Raw genomic sequence first — 18,113 nt, forward strand, 5'->3', positions numbered from 1 at the left:
TAGAGGAAACTGAGTCTGCAATAGTGGCTCAGTGAGAGAGAGAAAAAACTTCAACAAGGTTCAGAAGAGTGCAGTAAAGAAGTGGGAAGGAACTACCAGAAATTGGAGCTAACAGGTCGAGAGCGAAGATAGATAACTTTCTTCACTTGTCCACAATAATGAGTTTGGAATCTTAACAATTACTACACAATTTGAAATATGAAAAATGATGCTTATCTATCAAAATTAAGGAGCATGTAGTTTTCCTCATTTCAGATGCATTTAAACTTAAAACATTAAACTACAAATTAGTATTCTGTATTTACAATGTCTTGCTGTAGATGTGAAGTTGTGCGTTCATTAACATAGTCACCAATTGCCAACCAATAATTTTGAGCCTGTGTTGTTTACTTTACCTTGTCTGTAATATTCTTTTAGCTTGCTTGAGATCCACTGAATGGCTTTGGCAGCAATCTTTGTTCCAAAGTTTCTATCAAATGGAGATGGCGACCCACCCTGTCAATTTTAACAATATAACGTGGTTAAAAGATAATGTAGAAGAATGAGGGTGACCTATAAAAATGTTTAAAGTTACGAGAGGCACAGATAAGTTGGACTGTAACTGCCTTTTCCCCAAGGTAAGGGAGTCAAATATTAGGGGGCATACTGTAGATTCTTGGTTAGAGGGGAAATGATTTAACAGAGACCAGATGAGCAACTTTCTCTATCGTAAGTGCACCGAACACGCTCCCAGAGGAAAAAGTAGGTACAGTAATATCCTTTAAACAGCCAGCTCCCAGCCTCCCGGATGGCCACATCTGCACCAGGTGCGTCGAGCTGCAGCTCCTTAGGGATCACGTTAGGGAACTGGAGATGCAGCTTGATGACCTTCATCTGATCAGGGAGAGTGAGGAGGTGATGGAGAGGAGCTATAGGCAGGTAGTCACTCCGGGGCCTGGAGAGACAGATAAGTGGGTAACAGTCAGGAGAGGGAAGGGCAAGAAGCAGATGCTAGAGATTACCCCAGTGCGTACCCCCCTTAACAGTAAGTACTCCTGTTTGAGTACTGTTGGGGGAGACGGCCTACCTGGGGGAAGCAAACATGAAGGATGTATTAGGAGAGCACAACTCATTCAGAGGTACTTCAGTCAATCATTATTCTGGGTGAACACTGTGTCAACGCTCTGCTCATCAGACATTACCATGAGAAACTATGTCATCAAGGTTACAGAAAGAAGACAGGTGAGTGGGGTTGAAAGGGATAATAAATCAGAGTGGAATGACGGAGCAGACTCGTTGCGCAGAATTGTCTAATTCTGCTCTTATGTCTTATGGTCAAAGTGGCAGATGCAGTTTAGTCTGTGCAAATATGAGGTGTGGCACTTTGGGAGGCGAAACAAAAAGAGAAAATATACACTAGGTAAAGATCCCTTATTAGCAGAGGGATCTTGGGGTCCAGGTCTATAGTACACAGGAAGTGGTTATGCAAGTGAATAAGGTGGTAAAGGTGGTGTATAGCTGCTTGCCAACTTTGGTAGGGATGTTCAGTATCAGAGTAAAGTCATGCTGCAGCTCTATAAAACCTCAGTCCCACTAAAATAGTGTGCATTCTGCTCACCCTATTACAGAAAGTATGTGAAGACTGAGAAGGGTGTAGATAAGGTTTACCAGGATGCTGTCTGGATGAGAGGATAGGAGCTATAAGGAAAGGCTGGACAAACTTGGGTAGTTCTCCCTACAGCATCAGATCCTGAGGGGACATCTGATAGTGCTTTGTTTTATAATTACGAGAGGCATAGGTAGGGTAGATAGTCAGAATTATTTTCCACAGGCAAGAAATGTCAATCACCAGATGACAAGCTAACAAGAGCAGCAAAATGCTTGGAATGGGTTACCAGGGGCTGCAGTGGAAGCAGGCAGTTTGGCGGAGTACAGGAGGCTTATGAAGGAAATGGAGGGATGTAGTGATGTGCAGAAAGAGGACATTATTATAAACTGGCATCAAGATCAGCACAGCATATTCGGTGCTGTGCTGTTCTAAATTCTATAATGTGAAAAAAATCTCTGTGTCAGACAACAACAGAGATGGTGTTTCTGGTCAATGTCGTTGCACTGTTATCTTTTTACGTTAATCATATTTTCTTGAATGGATTTTCTTGACAAGGTCAAACAATCACTTGAGCTTTAACAACAGGAATTCTGCAGATGCTGGAAATTCAAGCAACACACATCAAAGTTGCTGGTGAATGCAGCAGGCCAGCCAGCATCCCTAGGAAGAGGTACAGTCGACGTTTCAGGCCGAGACCTTTCATCAGAACTAACTGAAGGAAGAGTTAGTAAGAGATTGCTAACTGAAGGAAGAGATTAGCTACTATCTCTTAGTATCTCTTACTAACTCTTCCTTCAGTTAGTCCTGACGAAGGGTCTCGGCCTGAAACGTCAACTGTACCTCTTCCCAGAGAAGCTGCCTGGCCTGCTGCGTTCACCAGCGATTTTGATGTGTGTTACCTGAGCTTTAAATTGATTTTCATTTCTTCATAACCCCTAGATTTTAGAATGTTTTATTTTGGCTAGGTACTCAATAATCCTAAAGTCCATCATGTCAACTTGAGAAATTAAGGCATAAATTTGATTTAAATCAAAGAAAAAATCTTTTGTGTTAAGTGTTATCCTCCTTGTTAAAACCCAACACAAATTACATTCTTGTGTAATGATACCCAAGACAAAACAGCTTCTTAATTTGTTCATGTACATTTACCACATCTTCAGGGAAAATGGGAACAAAAGATACCCCCACTTACCCTACAGCTTGTTTTACCAATGTTTGCACTGTTTCCAAATTTCCCTGAATCGATACATCACTGAAATAATGCTTTAGTTCTCAGACTCAAAGGAAAAATCATTTGGTACTTAAATGAAAACAGAAAATATTGGAAAGACTCAAGGTCATAGAACAGCAGTGGAGGTGGTACATTTCAGGTTGAAGATTCTTTTTCATTCGAGTTCTGCTGAAGGATTTTTTTTTACCTGAAACATTATCAGTTTCTCTTTCCAGCTGACTGATGTGCCAAGCAGTTTCCATCTTTATTTCAGATTTCTATCATCAGCATTATTTAATTTCAACATCTCTTTTTAATCTAACCTAAAAATACTGTTGCTATGGTACAAATCCTCTGATTGAGGACATTCAGTGCTGATGTGATATAAGTCCAGATTAGTACAACAGCTTAGTCGCTTGTTCTGTGCCAAATTTGCACTTCATCCAAGCCTTTGTTTTCTCTTTTCTTTTGGGAGTTTAATTTTTCTTTAACACAATTTTCATTCTGCTCTCAATACTCAATTCTGATGAAGGGTCTCAGCCCGAAACATCCTCTCCATAGATGCTGCCTGAACTGCTGAGTTCCTCCAGCATTTTGTGTGTTGCTCTGGATTTCCAGCCATGCAGAATCTCACCTTAATGCTCATGTCAGTGAGATTCATGGCATTCAGCTGGCTTACTTAGTGATTTGTTCACAGAATGTAGTGACCCTTAATCCTCTGTTCCCGGCTTTAGTGCCGTCATCCGGCTTTCTTAAAAGTGGGGTAAAATGCCATGGAAATTATACCATGAAGATCAAAAATAGCGGAGACACCTAACTGAAGAGAAACTACAATGTTACCCTCATTCTTCAGAACCACATTTCACTGTTAAGTGAAGGAAAGCAACCTTTGAACGTAACTGCCTCCATTCTGAATACAGCTTCCCACTTTATATTCTTACCTGCTGCATGTGGCCCAGGACATTTTTTCGGCAGTCAAACACACCCTTGCCTTCTTCGCTGTACAACTGATAGATGAAGTCTGTTGTGTAATTCTGACTGCAGCACTCGTTTCTGAAACACGAGAATGGTTTGAGTTTAATTCCTAGACAATCCAATTTACAAAGCCAAGGTCCAAATACTGCCGATTATGGAAATAAAAACAGGAATACTCCTTAGGAGCTGTCTGATCAGCTCAATGAAATTAAATAAAAACTTTCAGTCCATAAATTTTTCTACGATTCTATAAAAGATCATTTGTGTGGAGCACCATAAGGGACACAGATAGGATCAATGCAGCACGGTAGCATAGTGATTAGCGTAACGCCATTACCGCACCAGCAACCCAGGTTCCTTTCCCGCCACTGCCCGTAAGGAGTTGGTACATTCTCCTCATAACAGCGTGGGTCTCGTCTGGTGTTCCAGTTTCCTCCCACATTCTGAAGACATTTGGGTTAATTGAACATACGGGTGTAATTGGGCTGTGTGAGTTCATTGGGCCACAAGGGTATGTTACCTTGCTGTGTCACTAATAAATAAACAAACAGTGGGCACAGTCCTTTTCCCCAGGGCTGGCAAATCAAGACTTACAAGGTTTGAGGTGGAGAGCAGAGATTTAATAGGAACCTGAGGGGCAACATTTTCACTCAGTGGGTGGTTCATACAGTCAGGCACAGCGCATATAGTTACGATCCAGCATACACAGACACAACATCAGCACAAGTTTCTGAGTGACAGGGCCTGAAGACTGATGGTGCATGGGATGTTGTTCTGGAGCCACGTTTCTGCAAGGACGAGTATGCAGCATTCACACTGGTTCAGTCATACATGAAGACAATTCGGCTTGCCTCACGCTCCGTCGGCCACAAGTAATCGAGCTTGTCTTCCAGGGAGTAAACACTAGAGGGCAGCACCAACGAGAGGAGTCGGCCGCCATTCCAGCACGGATTGCAGCATGCCTGCTGCCCCTCTGTTCTCACCCACACAGCCCCCTCTGTCTCCTCTCCCTGGGCGGCTGAAACAGGCAATGCCATGGAATGAGGTCCTGTTCCATGCAACAGCCAAAGCCACACATTTCCCCCGCCATTGGTCTCACCAATGAACCTCTAATGCCCTTGCAGTGTGTTTGTACAAAACAAGGCAGGGAGTTAAGTACCTCAAAAATCACCCGAGCTGGAACCTCCCTTCAGGGTTTTTAAATGAGATCTTACTTGTGAAAACACATTGCTGTTTCAAGGGATGGAGACAGATTTCTTTCCAATGCGTGCTGTAAGTTGAAATCCTAATTAACCTGTACAGGAAATGATGTAAAAATAAAAACAGCTTATGAACAAGACGTGATGTTCATATAAAACGAGCTGTGCCTCTAAGGTCAGAACTCTGCCTGCCTGGCGTCCATTGGATGTCAACTAAACTACAGAGACTAAAAGCCAAATCATCATTTCATATCACCTTTGGCAAAAGGAGGACAGCCTCAGAGACTGATCATGAAAACAGTCTTACTGCACAGCTTTTTTTTTTTAAAACAGTTCTCACTTTGAAAATGTTGGCCTTGATGACATAGTTTCTCATGGTAATGTCTGATGAGCAGAGCGTTGACGCAGTGTTCACCCAGAATAATGATTGACTGAAGTACCTCTGAGTGAGTTGTCCTCTCTTAGTACATCCTCCAGCTTGCTGTAGCCCTCAGAGTCAAGAAAGGGACAGAGTTCCCTAGGGTAACTTTTTTTGGGAGTGCTTCCTGCTTTATGATGCACTGCACATCCTCAGCATTCACCTGTCTTTAAACAAGGAGGATACCAACTTTGCCTGATTCAGTTGATGTGCACTGAATACAGATGTGCAAGGGTTGTCTTTGGCTACTCCTACAATCTTCTCTTTCACAGGATCTCACAGGGTCTGAAATGACTTGAGCACCAATTCTCCAGGACATGGCTGATGAGCACCATTGAGACAGACTTCACCAGGTCCATTTGTTGGGCATAAAGTGCATCGTGCCACCCACTGCACTGTTCTCATAGCTTACACGCACAGATGGTGTCTCTGCCGAGCAAGAACAAAATCTCAGCAGGAGAGTCAAGTGGGGGGGGGGGGGAAATTTTGTCAACTATGGCCTTAAGGTGTGAATAACCACATGTAGCTTCAGTAGTTAGGATTTCATTCCTGTTACTGGGAATATGGTCACACTCGATGAGGGTTGGCAAGGGTAAGTGGACCCCTCCTCCTATTGGCTCCACAACAAATCCACTGGCAATGGCTGATGTTCCAGAACATATTGGTAGAGTGTGTGAGGAAGTAGCTACATCTGATACATGCTCAGCTGGCTCCCTGCCACGCTCTGCTGTAATTGTGCTGACCCTGAATTTATAGCTGTATCTGAGTCTAATAGGTTCTTGGCTCAGTTCCCCGGTGTCCACTGGAGCTTGCTGCACTGTGTGTCCATCTGTACTCTGAAACATATTGTTGCTGCTTCTCCAAATTTACCTCAGGATTTCTCCTCAGTTTCTCCACCACTCTCTGGTTGACTGTCTTGTCCACATTTGGACTGACTCTGCCTCAGACCCAGCGTCTCACTCAAACTATTCTCCAGTAATAATTTATCAATCACCACAGCCTGGTGCAGTGAGTGAGGGGTGTGCATTTGGTTCTGTGGTAGCTTCTTTTGAAAGGTGAGCCACTTATGCACGATGCACTGTTCAGTCATTGTGTGCTCTTATTTAGAGGTGGACACCCACGTTTCCAGGTAGGGGGACCCTGGGCACTTCTCACTTTCTACTTTATCTTTCTTTGGGGTTGAATCTGAAGCAGAGGATGAAAGGCTCAAAAGGAGGACTGGGGAAAGATCTGGTGTGAAGCATGACAGGAATCTGGTCCCTATCTTTGTCTGCTTTTATTTCATCCTCTGTTGAGTAACCGTGTTGAATTGGAGGGCTTGCACCAACGGTCAGTTCTCCAGTCACCTTCCCAGAGAGATGACCACCAGTGTCTAAGTCAGCTGCTGCTTCATACAGCTTTGCCTCTGCTAAGGAAGTCTCTACTTCTTGCTCCTCCACACACTAGGTTGAACAAGTTGGGTCTTTATTCTTTGGAACATAGAAGGTCAAGGGGGGCTTGATAGAGGTATTTAAAATTATGAGGGGGATAGACAGAGTTGACGCGGATAGGCTTTTTCCATTGAGAGTGGGGGAGATTCAAACAAGAGGACATGAGTTGAGAGTTAAAGGGCAAAAGCTTAGGGGTAACATGAGGGGAATTTCTTTACTCAGAGAGTGGTAGCTCTGTGGAACGAGCTCCCAGCAAGTGGTTGACGCAGGTTCAATGTTGTCATTTAAAGTTAAATTGGACAGCTACATGGACAGGAAAGGAATGGAGGGTTATGGGCTTGAGTGCAGGTCGGTGGGACCAGGTGACAGTAAGAGTTCGGCACGGACTAGAAGGGCCAAGATGGCCTGTTTCTGTGCTGTAATTGTTATATGGTTATATGGTTACTGTAGCCTCTATATGAGCTTTCTCCATTCACATTTCCATTTTGCACCTGGCGTACACTGCTCTCATTCTTGTTGCTTCAGCTCTGGTGCGGGCCCATGCTGCAGCTATGCCAATCATGGATGTGTTCAAGTGTCACTAAGACACAATTGATAAGCCGCATTCTGACCTGACTTCCAGGGCTGGGTGATCGACTTTGTTCAGGTTGAAAACTGACATTTTAGCATATGGTATTCAGCCGCATCACCAGTCCACTGGCAATGCCTTTGAAGACAAGTTATCTTTTCACTCTGTTGCCCTCACACTGCACGTGGATAAAGCTAGGCAGAGGGTTAAACACCTCAAAAATCAACCAAGCCAGAAGCTTCCTTCAGGGTGTTTAGTGAGATCTTACTCGTGAAAAGATTTTGCTGTTACTAGGGTAAATAAAGAGTGGATGGAGATAGATGTCTTTCCACCGTGTGCTTCAAGTTGAAATCTGAATTAACCCATGCAGGAAATGATGTGAGAAAAAAAAAACAGCCTATTTACAGAAAGTGATCTTCATACAAAACAAACTGCCTACAAAACAGCACCTCATGAGGGCAGAACGGAACAAATGAACCAGACTTGATTTTAAAAAATTAGCAACGTCCAACAGGGTCTTGCAAGCACAAGAAAAATGTTTAATTCGCACCATTTGTTGGACCCAGAGAGGCTGCTACAACCAAGTGCACTGCCATCTTACCAGAGGTGGTTGAAGTTGGGTACATCAACATTTAAGTGACAAAAGACGGACAGGAAGGATTTAACAGGGAGACAAGCCAAATACAGGCAAATGGGACTAGCACAGACGACACAGGCCAGCTGGGTCTCTGTGCTGTATGACCCTATTTGGCTCATTCTGTCTGAAGCAGCTGAAAGAGAATTATCCATCTGTCAGCACAGCATGCATCACCCTGCAGGTTACAACCCTTCAGTTCTCATTCTGGCATTTTTTAAAATGTGAAGATTCCTGCCTCTACCAGAACTGATTTAGAATTGCTCCAGCCTAAATATAAAGATTAAGCATTGACAGTTTTCGCTCTTATTTTAAATAGCCTGTGAACTCTCTGGGTGAGAACAGATATAATATTGTAGGGGCATTCTCACTGGGAACAGAAATGAGGCTGAGCATGTTTATTGAATGGGATTGTTGAAGGAATGTTGAGAATGTGGCTGACAGCAGGTTGGCAATGTTTTTCCAACAGCCTCACTGGAACTGGGTTTGCAATTTTTTGGGTGCAAGTGGTAGCCCTTGAGTCATTTTTTTTTTAAAGTTTATTGTCTGGGTAGCAGAGTGCACACAGTCTGGTAAACAAAGCTGAATAAGACATGGAACTCTGAAGTGACCTTGAAGGAGTTGCCCTGGATGTTAGAGTGAATACAAAATTGAAATGAAGACCCTGGGTAGCCAGATACCACAATTTACCAGATGCCGTAAAACTCAAAACAACAGTTTTTTTTTCCCCCCTTAAGGAGTGACGGACTTGTACTGAGAGCAGCTTAGCAGAAGATTCAGTTGGCTGATTCCTGGAATTAATGAGTTGTCTTATGAACAGAGTACAATGAACCTTTGGAATCATCTACGCTGGAGGAGAACGAGTCATTGAAGACTTACACAAGAGAGGATAGATCACTTCAGCACAGTACTGGGCCTTCGGTGCATGATATTTTGCCAACCTTTTAACCTACTCCAAGATCATCTAACTCTTTCCTCCAACACAGCTCTCCATTTTTTTCTGTCATCCATGTGCCTAAGAGTCTCTGAAATGTCCTTAATGCATCTGCCTATACCAAAACCCAGGATGGATATTTGGACAACAGACTTCTGGTTGAGGAAATGCGGTGAGGCCAAGGTTAGACCAGTCATGGTTTTACTGAATGGCAGAATAGGTCTGAAGGACTATGAGGAACTGAATCAATGCAGAAGGAAGGAGAAAACGAGGCACAAATAGACTATTTTTCCAAGGGTGGAATTGTCAAGTACTAGTTTTATGTTGAGATGGCAAAAGACTAAAGGATATTTTTGGCAAGTTTTCTTTTCCTTTTTAAATAAACACAATAGTATTGACAAACTGGAGACAAATTGTCTAACAACATTTTTTATAAACCTACCAATTCCCATAGTTATCTTGACTATTCCTCTTCCAATCCTATCTCCTGTAAGGATTCTATTCCCTTTTCTCAGTTCTTTCATCTCTGCCACATCTGTTCTCAGAATGAGGCTTACCTTTCCAGGACATCAGATATTCTCCTCCTTCAAAGAAAGGGGCTTCCCTTCCTCCACCGTTGAAGCTGCTTTCAACTGCATCTTCTCTATTTCCGGACATTTGTGCTCACCCATATTTCCACCACCTTAACAGGGGTGGAGTTCCTCTTGTCCACATCTACCAATGAGCCTCTACATCCAACACATCATTCTCTACAACTTCTGCCATCTGCAATGGGATCCTACCACCAAACACATCTTAACTTCCATCCTGCCCCTCCAAACTTTCCACTTTCCACAGGGATCGCTCCCTCTAAAATTCTCTTGTCCATTCATCCCTTCCCACTAATCTCCCTCCTAGCACATATTTCTGCAAACAAATGAAATGCTACACCTGCCCATTCACCTCCTCCCTCACCTCCATTCAGGGTCCCAAGAAGTCCTTCCAGCCGAAGCAACACCTCATCTGTAAATCTGTTGAGGTCATCTATTGTATCCGGTGATCCCGATGCAGCCTCCTCTACATTGGTGAGACCCAACATAAACTGGTGGACTGCTTTGTTGAGCACCTCTGCTCCATCCGCCAAAAAATTAAATCTCCCGGTGCCCAACTATCTTAGTTCCTATCCCCATTCTGACATGTTAGTCTATAGCCTCCTCTTCAGCCACGATGATGTCACTACCAGGGTGGAGGAGCAGCAATCTCATATTCTGTCTAGGTAGCCTCCAGCCTGATAGAATGAACATCAATTTCTTCTTTTGGTAATTATTTTGCTTTGTTTTCCCCCTCTTTTCCTCTCTCCCCTTCCCTCTCCTTCAATTCCCCACTCTATCCTCTTACGTCATCTCCTCAGCTCGTCCTGGAGCCCCTTCTTTCTATTCTTTCTTCCACCTCCTCCTATTTTCTCCTATGATGCATTCTCCTATCATCACATTCCTTCTTCTCCAGCCCTTTACCTTTCCCAACACACCTGGCTTCACCTATCACCTAGCAATCCTCCTTCCCCCCTCCCCCCAACTTTTTATTCTGGCATCTTCCCCCTACCTTCCCAGTACGGAAGGAGAATGCTGGCCTGAAGCGTTGACTGTTTATCCATTTATATTGATGCTGCCTGACCTGCTGAGTTCCTCCAGCATTTTGTGTGCGCGCTCTAGATTTCCAGCATCTGCAGAATCTGCAGATTTGAGACACCTTCACTTGCAGTTTGCCTTCAAGTTGAACGACATACCAACAAGGAAAATCGTTATGGGGTTTAAATCCTGAAGCGTCCTTTCAACACCACTGTGAGAATACTTCACCAGAAGACTGCAGTGGTTCAAAGGAGCAGCCCACTGATGCCTTCTCAAAGGTAATTAGAGATAGGCAAGAGAGCTGAAATCCCTAAAAATCATATTTTAAAATTTCTCACCTGAGTACCAGACCACGCTGAACACTTGTTTTCATCTTTGCTGTCAAATGTTCTACATTGCACTGAAAAACAAAATTAGAAAGGCATAAAGCAACTGTCATATTTAAAGATTATACTAATTGAAAGGCTGAAAATAAAATATTATCCCATTTGCCAGTAAGCTTCACCAAACCCTGTTGAGAACAACAGCAATATCAGAATCATAGCACAGTTCACAGGAGCCCAAGGGTTGAAGTTCAATATTTAAAGTTCATTCACACAGGTTAGAAGAGAAATAAAAGAATGAAAACAAATCAGGTGAAATATTAATTGGACACATTTTCTCCTCTGGCTATAAACACCGATTAGCTATCTTAATGCTTGGGGAAAAAAAAAATCTAAATTTGAGCCAAATATTCAGTTGTGTAGTGATAGCTGTTACGCACTACCTGATAGATCTGAAGTGTCAGCTTGTTGAAATGTAGCCATGATCTGTATGCAGAGGCTGCTGAGTACAGCAGTAATAATGCCAATCAGTGTGTAGACTCACTTAAGATCACCCTTGCAACCCTGAAATGCAATGTGGGGACACTGCAGGAACTGTGTGGGCTTGACCAGGAAAGCAAGACTAAACTAGAAATTGGAAGTCCACCTCAAAGTGGTCTTCAATTAATCTGCTGGTGGAGACTCCCCCACTGAAACCAGTTGAAGAACCTTTCTTGAAGGATTAGCTATCCCTGAGATCTCCTTACCTTGGGTGTCCATCTCTACACAGATGGAAACACAGATAAATGCTCCCATGAATATTACATTTATATTCTGTGAATTCATTAATTAAATCAACATAGTAACTTGGCCATTTTTGTCCCACCAAGTGACTAATAAAGCTCAGAGACTGAATGCGCCAAAGTGCAAGAGATACAGAGATGGGTCATTCAGCCCTTCAAGCATGTGACATCATTCAGTTGATGCATGGTTCCCCATCTACTTGCCACCGGCAGGGGAGACTGCAAGTAGTAACAGAAGCTGGGAGGTGATGTGTGATGGCGACAAAAGGCTGAAGATAATGGAATCTGAGAGGTGGAGCTTGGCTTCAAGGAAGGAAGGTGGGGAGAGAGAAGGAATAGTCAGAGAAGGGAACCAGTGAGAGTCAGGGGTGATGGGTACATGGAGGGGAAAGAAACTAGGTTGGTGAATTTATGAAGAAATGAGCAGATGAGGAGGAGAGAAAGGGGATTGAGGGGGACCAGTTTACCTTAAGCTGGAGAATACAATGTTCAAGCAGTCAGGATGTATATTGTATACATTTCTCTGACATCAAATGTACCTTTGAAACTCAGACAAATTGGAAGAATGGGCAAAAAGGTGGCAGATGGAATACAGTGTTGAGAAATGTATGATAATGCATTTTGATAAAAGGAACAATAGTGCAGACTATTATCTGAATGGGGAGAAGGTTCAAACATCAGAGGTGCATAGGGAATTAGGAGCCCTCATCTAAGACTCCCAGAAGGTTAATTTACCAGTTGAGTCTGTGGTAAAGAAGGCAAATGCAATGATGGCATTTATTTCAAGGGGAATAGAATATAAAAGCAAGGAGATAATGCTGAGCTTTTATAAGACACTAGTCAGACCACACTTGGAGTATTGTCAACAGTTTTTGGCCCATATCTCAGAAAGGATGTTTTGTCAATGTAGCGAGTCCTGAGGAGGTTCACAAGGATGATTCCAGGAATGAAGAGGTTAACATATCAGGAGCGTTTGTCAGCTTTGTGCCTGTACTCACTGGAATTTAGAAGAATGTGGCCTTGGCAATCGCATTGCTTCCTCGGCACTACCTACCCTTCCACCTATCTTCGTATCATACGCAAACTTTGCCTCAAAGCCATCAGTTCCATTACCCAAATTACTGACAATGTGAAAAGCAGTGGTCTCAATACTGACCCCTGAGAAACACCAGTAGTCACTGGCAGCCAACCGGAAAAGGCCCCTTTTATTCCCACTTGCTGCCTCCAGCCTGTCAGCCATTGTAGTATCCATGCCAGTATCATTCCTGCGACACCACAGGATTTTATCTTGTTAAGCAGCCCCACGTGTGGCACCTCATCGAATGCTTTCTGAAAATCCAGGTAAATGATATCCACTGCCTCTTCTTTGTCCACCCTGCTTGTTACTTCCTCAAAGAACTATAACAGATTTGTCAGGCAAGATTTCCCTTTAGAGAAACCATGCTGACTTTGACTTATTTTGTCATTAGTCTCCAAGTACCTCAAAACTTCATCCTTAACAATAGACCAACACTTTCCCAACCACTGAGGTTAGGCTAACTGGCCTACAATTTCCTTTCTTTTGCCTTCCTCCCTCCTTAAAGTGGGAAGTGACATTTGCAATCTTGCAGTCCTCTGGGACCATGCCAGAATCAAGGGATTCTTGGAAGATCATGACCAATGAATCTCGGGTCAGAGTCAAGGCTATATGCTTTGACTGTTGATGAGGTCACCCAAGTCAAACAGGTCAAAGGGTAGAGGCCAGACTAACAATGGTCCACTGGTTCTGCAGTGACTGGTCGAACAAAACAGTGACGGAAGCAGCAGGGAGGAACCCTTCTATATCTGTATGCAACAGTATTCCTGAGTCTCGACCACAAATAAAAGTAGTGAAAACCAAGAGGAAGCTATTGGCACAATGAAGTTGGCTCTGAACACTGACAGACACAGACACAGGACCTTCACTGCTGCCCTAAACACCAGCAGGTGTAACAGGCAGTCATATATAATGTATAAAAAGTTTTGCTATCTCTTTTCTTAGCATCAAGTTGAAGTATCAAGCTCTAGGTAAATTACCAGACTCCCTAGCATGTCATGGCTTCCAAATTGTAACTGAGAACTAGCAACATGACATAATATCATCTTTCAGCGTTAGTCAAAGATTCACGAGTCAAAGTAACAAAATACAAGCTATTTATTTTACACAATGTTCCTTTTGTTACATCTGCCCAATATGATCTAGTCTTTACTTTGTGAAAATGAATGTGTTGAACACATATAGAAACACAAAATTATTATTGGGTTTGAAGCAAAAACTGCAGGTGTTGAAATAGGATGCTAAAGAATCCTGCAAGCGCTTAGCAGATCAGGCAGCATCTGTGAGGAGAGAAACACGGTCAATGCTTCAGGTCCAGAACCACTCAGTGCAAGTGGAACAGTGATGTTCGACGAACCTTGCATATTGTCCTGAGGAAAAGTCTGGATTGAAACATCTGCTGTTTCTCTCCTCCAGGAATCCCACCTGACCTGCTAAGAATTTCAGCATTCTTTGCTTTTATTCTTTAGTTTCATGTACTTCTTTAATTTTGCTCTAAATTCAACAGCAAGTCTGCTCTTTCAATCTCCATAGGAAACACATCAGCACAGTGGAGAATGTAGATGTTCTACTGTGCTAATTCCTAGTCCTGTCCCCGTTTAAACCATCATTGCATCTGTGGTGATAGATACAGTTTGCCTTTCAGTGTGCATTCAGCGATAAATGTGGCCTGCTGGCCAAATGTCTCACATGCCACCTTAAATTATTCAAGAGATCAAACCCTGTTAAATAGCCTCTTAATTCAGTGAACGAGTACAGCAACAGTGATAGTGTTACACCTGGGAGAGACTGTTCTAAAACATAAAACTGGACAGAGACAAACAGAGTGCACTTCCACCTCAATCAATGCAATTTTTATCTAAACCTCTCACTCACCACCACCTTCTTATGGAAAGGTGGTAAGCTGGTTCTGCAGGGAGTTGCAATTATTCTGTTAGTTTTAAATGCTACAGAATAATTTGCATTATTTTGCTAAATGCAAGGACAAATAAATATATTACAAAAACTTCAGATCCTAGAAATTTGAAAAGAAAAATATTACTAAACCTGTGTAGGTCCAGCTGCATCTATTGAGAAGAGTCAATATTTCCAATTTTCAGAGAGGTGAAATGATGGAAGCTTCTTTCCAACTGTGATAAGACTGCTGAACGGATCCTGACCCGGATCTGGGCCGTACCCTCCAAATATCCGGACCTGCTTCTCGGTTTTTTTGCACTACCTTACTTTCCATTTTTCTATTTTCTATTTATGATTTATCATTTAAATTTTTAATATTTACTAATTTTTACTATTTTAAATATTTTTTAATATTTAATATTTGTAATCCAGGGAGCGGGAAGTGCAGAATCAAATATCGCTGTGATGATTGTACATTCTAGTATCAACTGTTTGGTGACAAAGTATTGTTGTGCATTTAATATGTGTGTGTGTGTGTGTGTGTGTGTGTGTGTGTGTGTGTGTGTGTGTGTATATATAAGCACTCTTGTTTGTTTAAATACTTCATTATGTATAAATATGTGAGGTCCATACGTCATCATGTTACCACATGATATATACTGTACATGCCTCGCTTAAACAACAAAGTTAGACTCACATTTTGGACTCCTGTGTCCTTCTATGGATTAGTTTAATGTTTTGAAGTTATAATACATAACAGAAATATATAGATTCTGAGGAGTAATGATCAGGAAGACAGTCAAAGCTTTCAAAGGAGTATCAAAGACAAGAGACCATTCAATTAAGGAGAGGAAAGAGTTTTTAAGGTTGATTCTAGCAGAATATTTTTTTATTGCACGGAGTGGTTGGTATTTGGAACATGCTGCCAGAGGGGGGCATTGGAATCTGATACAGTCACCAAGGTTAGGAAGTATTTGGACAGATACTTAAATAGGCAAGGCACAGAACAAGAGACCTAATGTGGGCAAATGGGAATAGTCATAAAGGAAGGAGATAGGATTAGTATCAAAAAGACTCCTGTGGAAGTAGAGGGCTGAAAGGCCTGTTTCTGTGCTATATGACTCCATGCCTCTACAAGGGGTGGGGGACGGGAGGTGGAGATGAAAAAAAAGTCACAGCAACATAATCCCTTCAAAGTGCCGAAAGGGGAAGGTGGTAGAAAATGTATCTGATTGTAGAATCGCATTGGTGATGGAACTTAATGGAGAATGATCTATTGAATGCAGAGGATGGCAGAATAGAAGATGAGGAAGAAATTGTTCTGGCTGAGAAAGAGAGAAGGTGAATGCAGAGGATATTGCTTCTGGCAAAGGTTGGCAAGGTAAAGATGTCTCCTGGTGGTGCATAGAAAACAAAAAATCAATTTTTTCTAAGGCATAGCTACAGAAATTTCTTTGGAATTTCTGCCACAGGGAACTGCAGAGGTGATTCACTGAATATACTCAGTACTGAGGTATAGACTTCTAGGCCATTAGCAGAATCAGAATCTAAATCAGGTTTATCACTGGCATGTGTCGTGGAATTTGTTAACTTAGCAGCAGCGGTTCAATGCAGCACATTATAATACAGAAAGAAAAAAAGTAGAAAGTATATATATGTATAATAAATAGATTAAAAATAATACAAAAACAGAAATAATATATTGTATATTAAAAGAAGTGAGGTAGAGTTCATGGGTTCAATGCCCATTTAGGAATCGGATGGCAGAGGGGAAGAAACTGTTCCTGAATCACTGACTGATGCCTTCAGGCTTCTATACCTCCTTTCTGATAGCGATGCTCTGGGTGATGGGGGTCCTTAATAATGGACACCGCCTTTCTGAGGCACCGCTCCTTGAAGATGTCTTGGGTACTATGAAGGCTAGTACCCAAGATGGAGCTGACTAACGTTACGACTTTCTGTAGCTTCTTTCAGTTCTGTGCAGTAACACCCACCATCCCTCCCACCCCCATACCAGACAGTGACACAACCTGTCAAAATGCTCTCCTACGTAGAGCTACAGAAGTTTGAGTGTTTTAGTCAACAGGCCTAATCTCTTCAAGCTCCTTATGAAGCATAGCCACTGTCTTGCCTTCTTTAGAGCTGCATTGATATGTTAGGACCAAGGTAGATCCTCAGAGCTTGATACCCAGAGGTAGATACCCAGGAACTTGAAATTGCTCACTCTCTGCAATTCTGGCCCCTCTATGAGGATTGGTTTGTGTTCTCTCATCTTACCCTTCCCGAAATCCACAACCAGCTCTTTCATCTTACTCCTACTGACAACAAGGTTGTTGCTGCAACACCACTTAACCAGTTGGTACGCCCTCTCATCTCCATCCGAGATCTATCAACAAAGTTTGGATTATCAGCAAATTTATAGATGGTATTTGAGCTATACCTGGCCACACAATCAGGGGTATAAAGAGAGTAGAGCAGTGGGCTAAACACACACCCCTGAAGTGTGCCAGTTTTGATCATCGGCGAGGAGGCGTTATTATCACCAATCTGCACAGACTGTGGTCTTCTGGTTAGGAAGTCGAGCAGCCAATTGCAGAGGAAGAGACCCAGGTTCTGTAATATTGATTAGGATTGTTGGAATGATGCTGTTAAACCCCATCAAGGATAATCAACAAACAGCACCCTGATATAGGTGTTTGTATTGTCCAGGTGATTTAAGGCCTTGTGAAGAGCCATTGAGATTACATCTGCCATAGACCTATTGTGGCAAAAGGCAAATTACAGTGGGTCCAGGTCCTTGCCAAGGCAGTTGTTGTTTCTGGCCACAACCAACCACTCAAAGCATTTGATCACTGTAGATGTGAGTGCTACTGGGCAATAATCATTAAGGCAGCTCACACTGCTCTTCTTGGGCACTGTTTTAATTGTTGCCTTTTTGATGCAGGTGGGAACTTCTGACTTTAACAGTGAGAGGTTGAAAATGTCCTTGATACTCCCGCCAGATGGTTGGCATCAGGGCCTTCCACCTTGCACAGGTTCACCCTCTCTAAAGACAGCCTAACATCAGCCTCCAAGAGAGGGATCACAGGGTCACCGGGTGCAGCAAGGATCTTCATAGCTGTAGTTATATTCTCTCTTTCAAAGCAGCATAGAAGGCATTGAGCTCATCTGGCAACGAAACTCACTGCCATTTGTGCTATTGGGTCTTGCTTTGTAGGAAGTAATGTCTTGCAAATGCTGCCAAAGTTGCAAGCATCCAATGTCACCTCTAACCTCATTCGGAATTGTCTCTTCACCCTTGAAATAGCTCTGTGCAAGTCATACCTGGTTTTCTCATACAGACCTGGATCACCAGACTTAAATGTAACAGATTAAGCCCTCAGCAGACACTGTACATTCCGGTTCATCCACGGTTTTTAGTTTTGGAATGTACAGGAAGTTTTCCCAGGCAAAAGATGATCCACTCAGGTTTTG

At 42.7% G+C, this 18,113-nt stretch overlaps 2 protein-coding genes across 4 annotated transcripts in view; one reads left to right on the forward strand and one right to left on the reverse strand.

The window, feature by feature from the left end:
* Positions 1-18,113, forward strand: part of pitrm1 (pitrilysin metallopeptidase 1) — a 121,182-nt gene that overhangs the window by 68,395 nt on the left and 34,674 nt on the right. The window lies entirely within an intron of this gene.
* The window catches only part of LOC140195531 (ATP-dependent 6-phosphofructokinase, platelet type-like), a 128,387-nt gene that overhangs the window by 8,784 nt on the left and 101,490 nt on the right, over positions 1-18,113 (reverse strand). For all 3 annotated transcript variants that reach the window (XM_072254001.1, XM_072254000.1, XM_072253999.1), the window contains 3 exons: positions 10,902-10,963; positions 3,740-3,851; positions 396-495 (listed from right to left, as the gene is read on the reverse strand). In XM_072254001.1, coding sequence (XP_072110102.1) covers positions 396-495; positions 3,740-3,851; positions 10,902-10,963 — 274 coding nt within the window. The remainder of the gene's footprint in view (positions 1-395; positions 496-3,739; positions 3,852-10,901; positions 10,964-18,113) is intronic.

The sequence above is a fragment of the Mobula birostris genome, chromosome 3 (genome assembly GCF_030028105.1).
Source record: "Mobula birostris isolate sMobBir1 chromosome 3, sMobBir1.hap1, whole genome shotgun sequence".
Lineage (NCBI taxonomy): Eukaryota > Metazoa > Chordata > Chondrichthyes > Myliobatiformes > Myliobatidae > Mobula > Mobula birostris.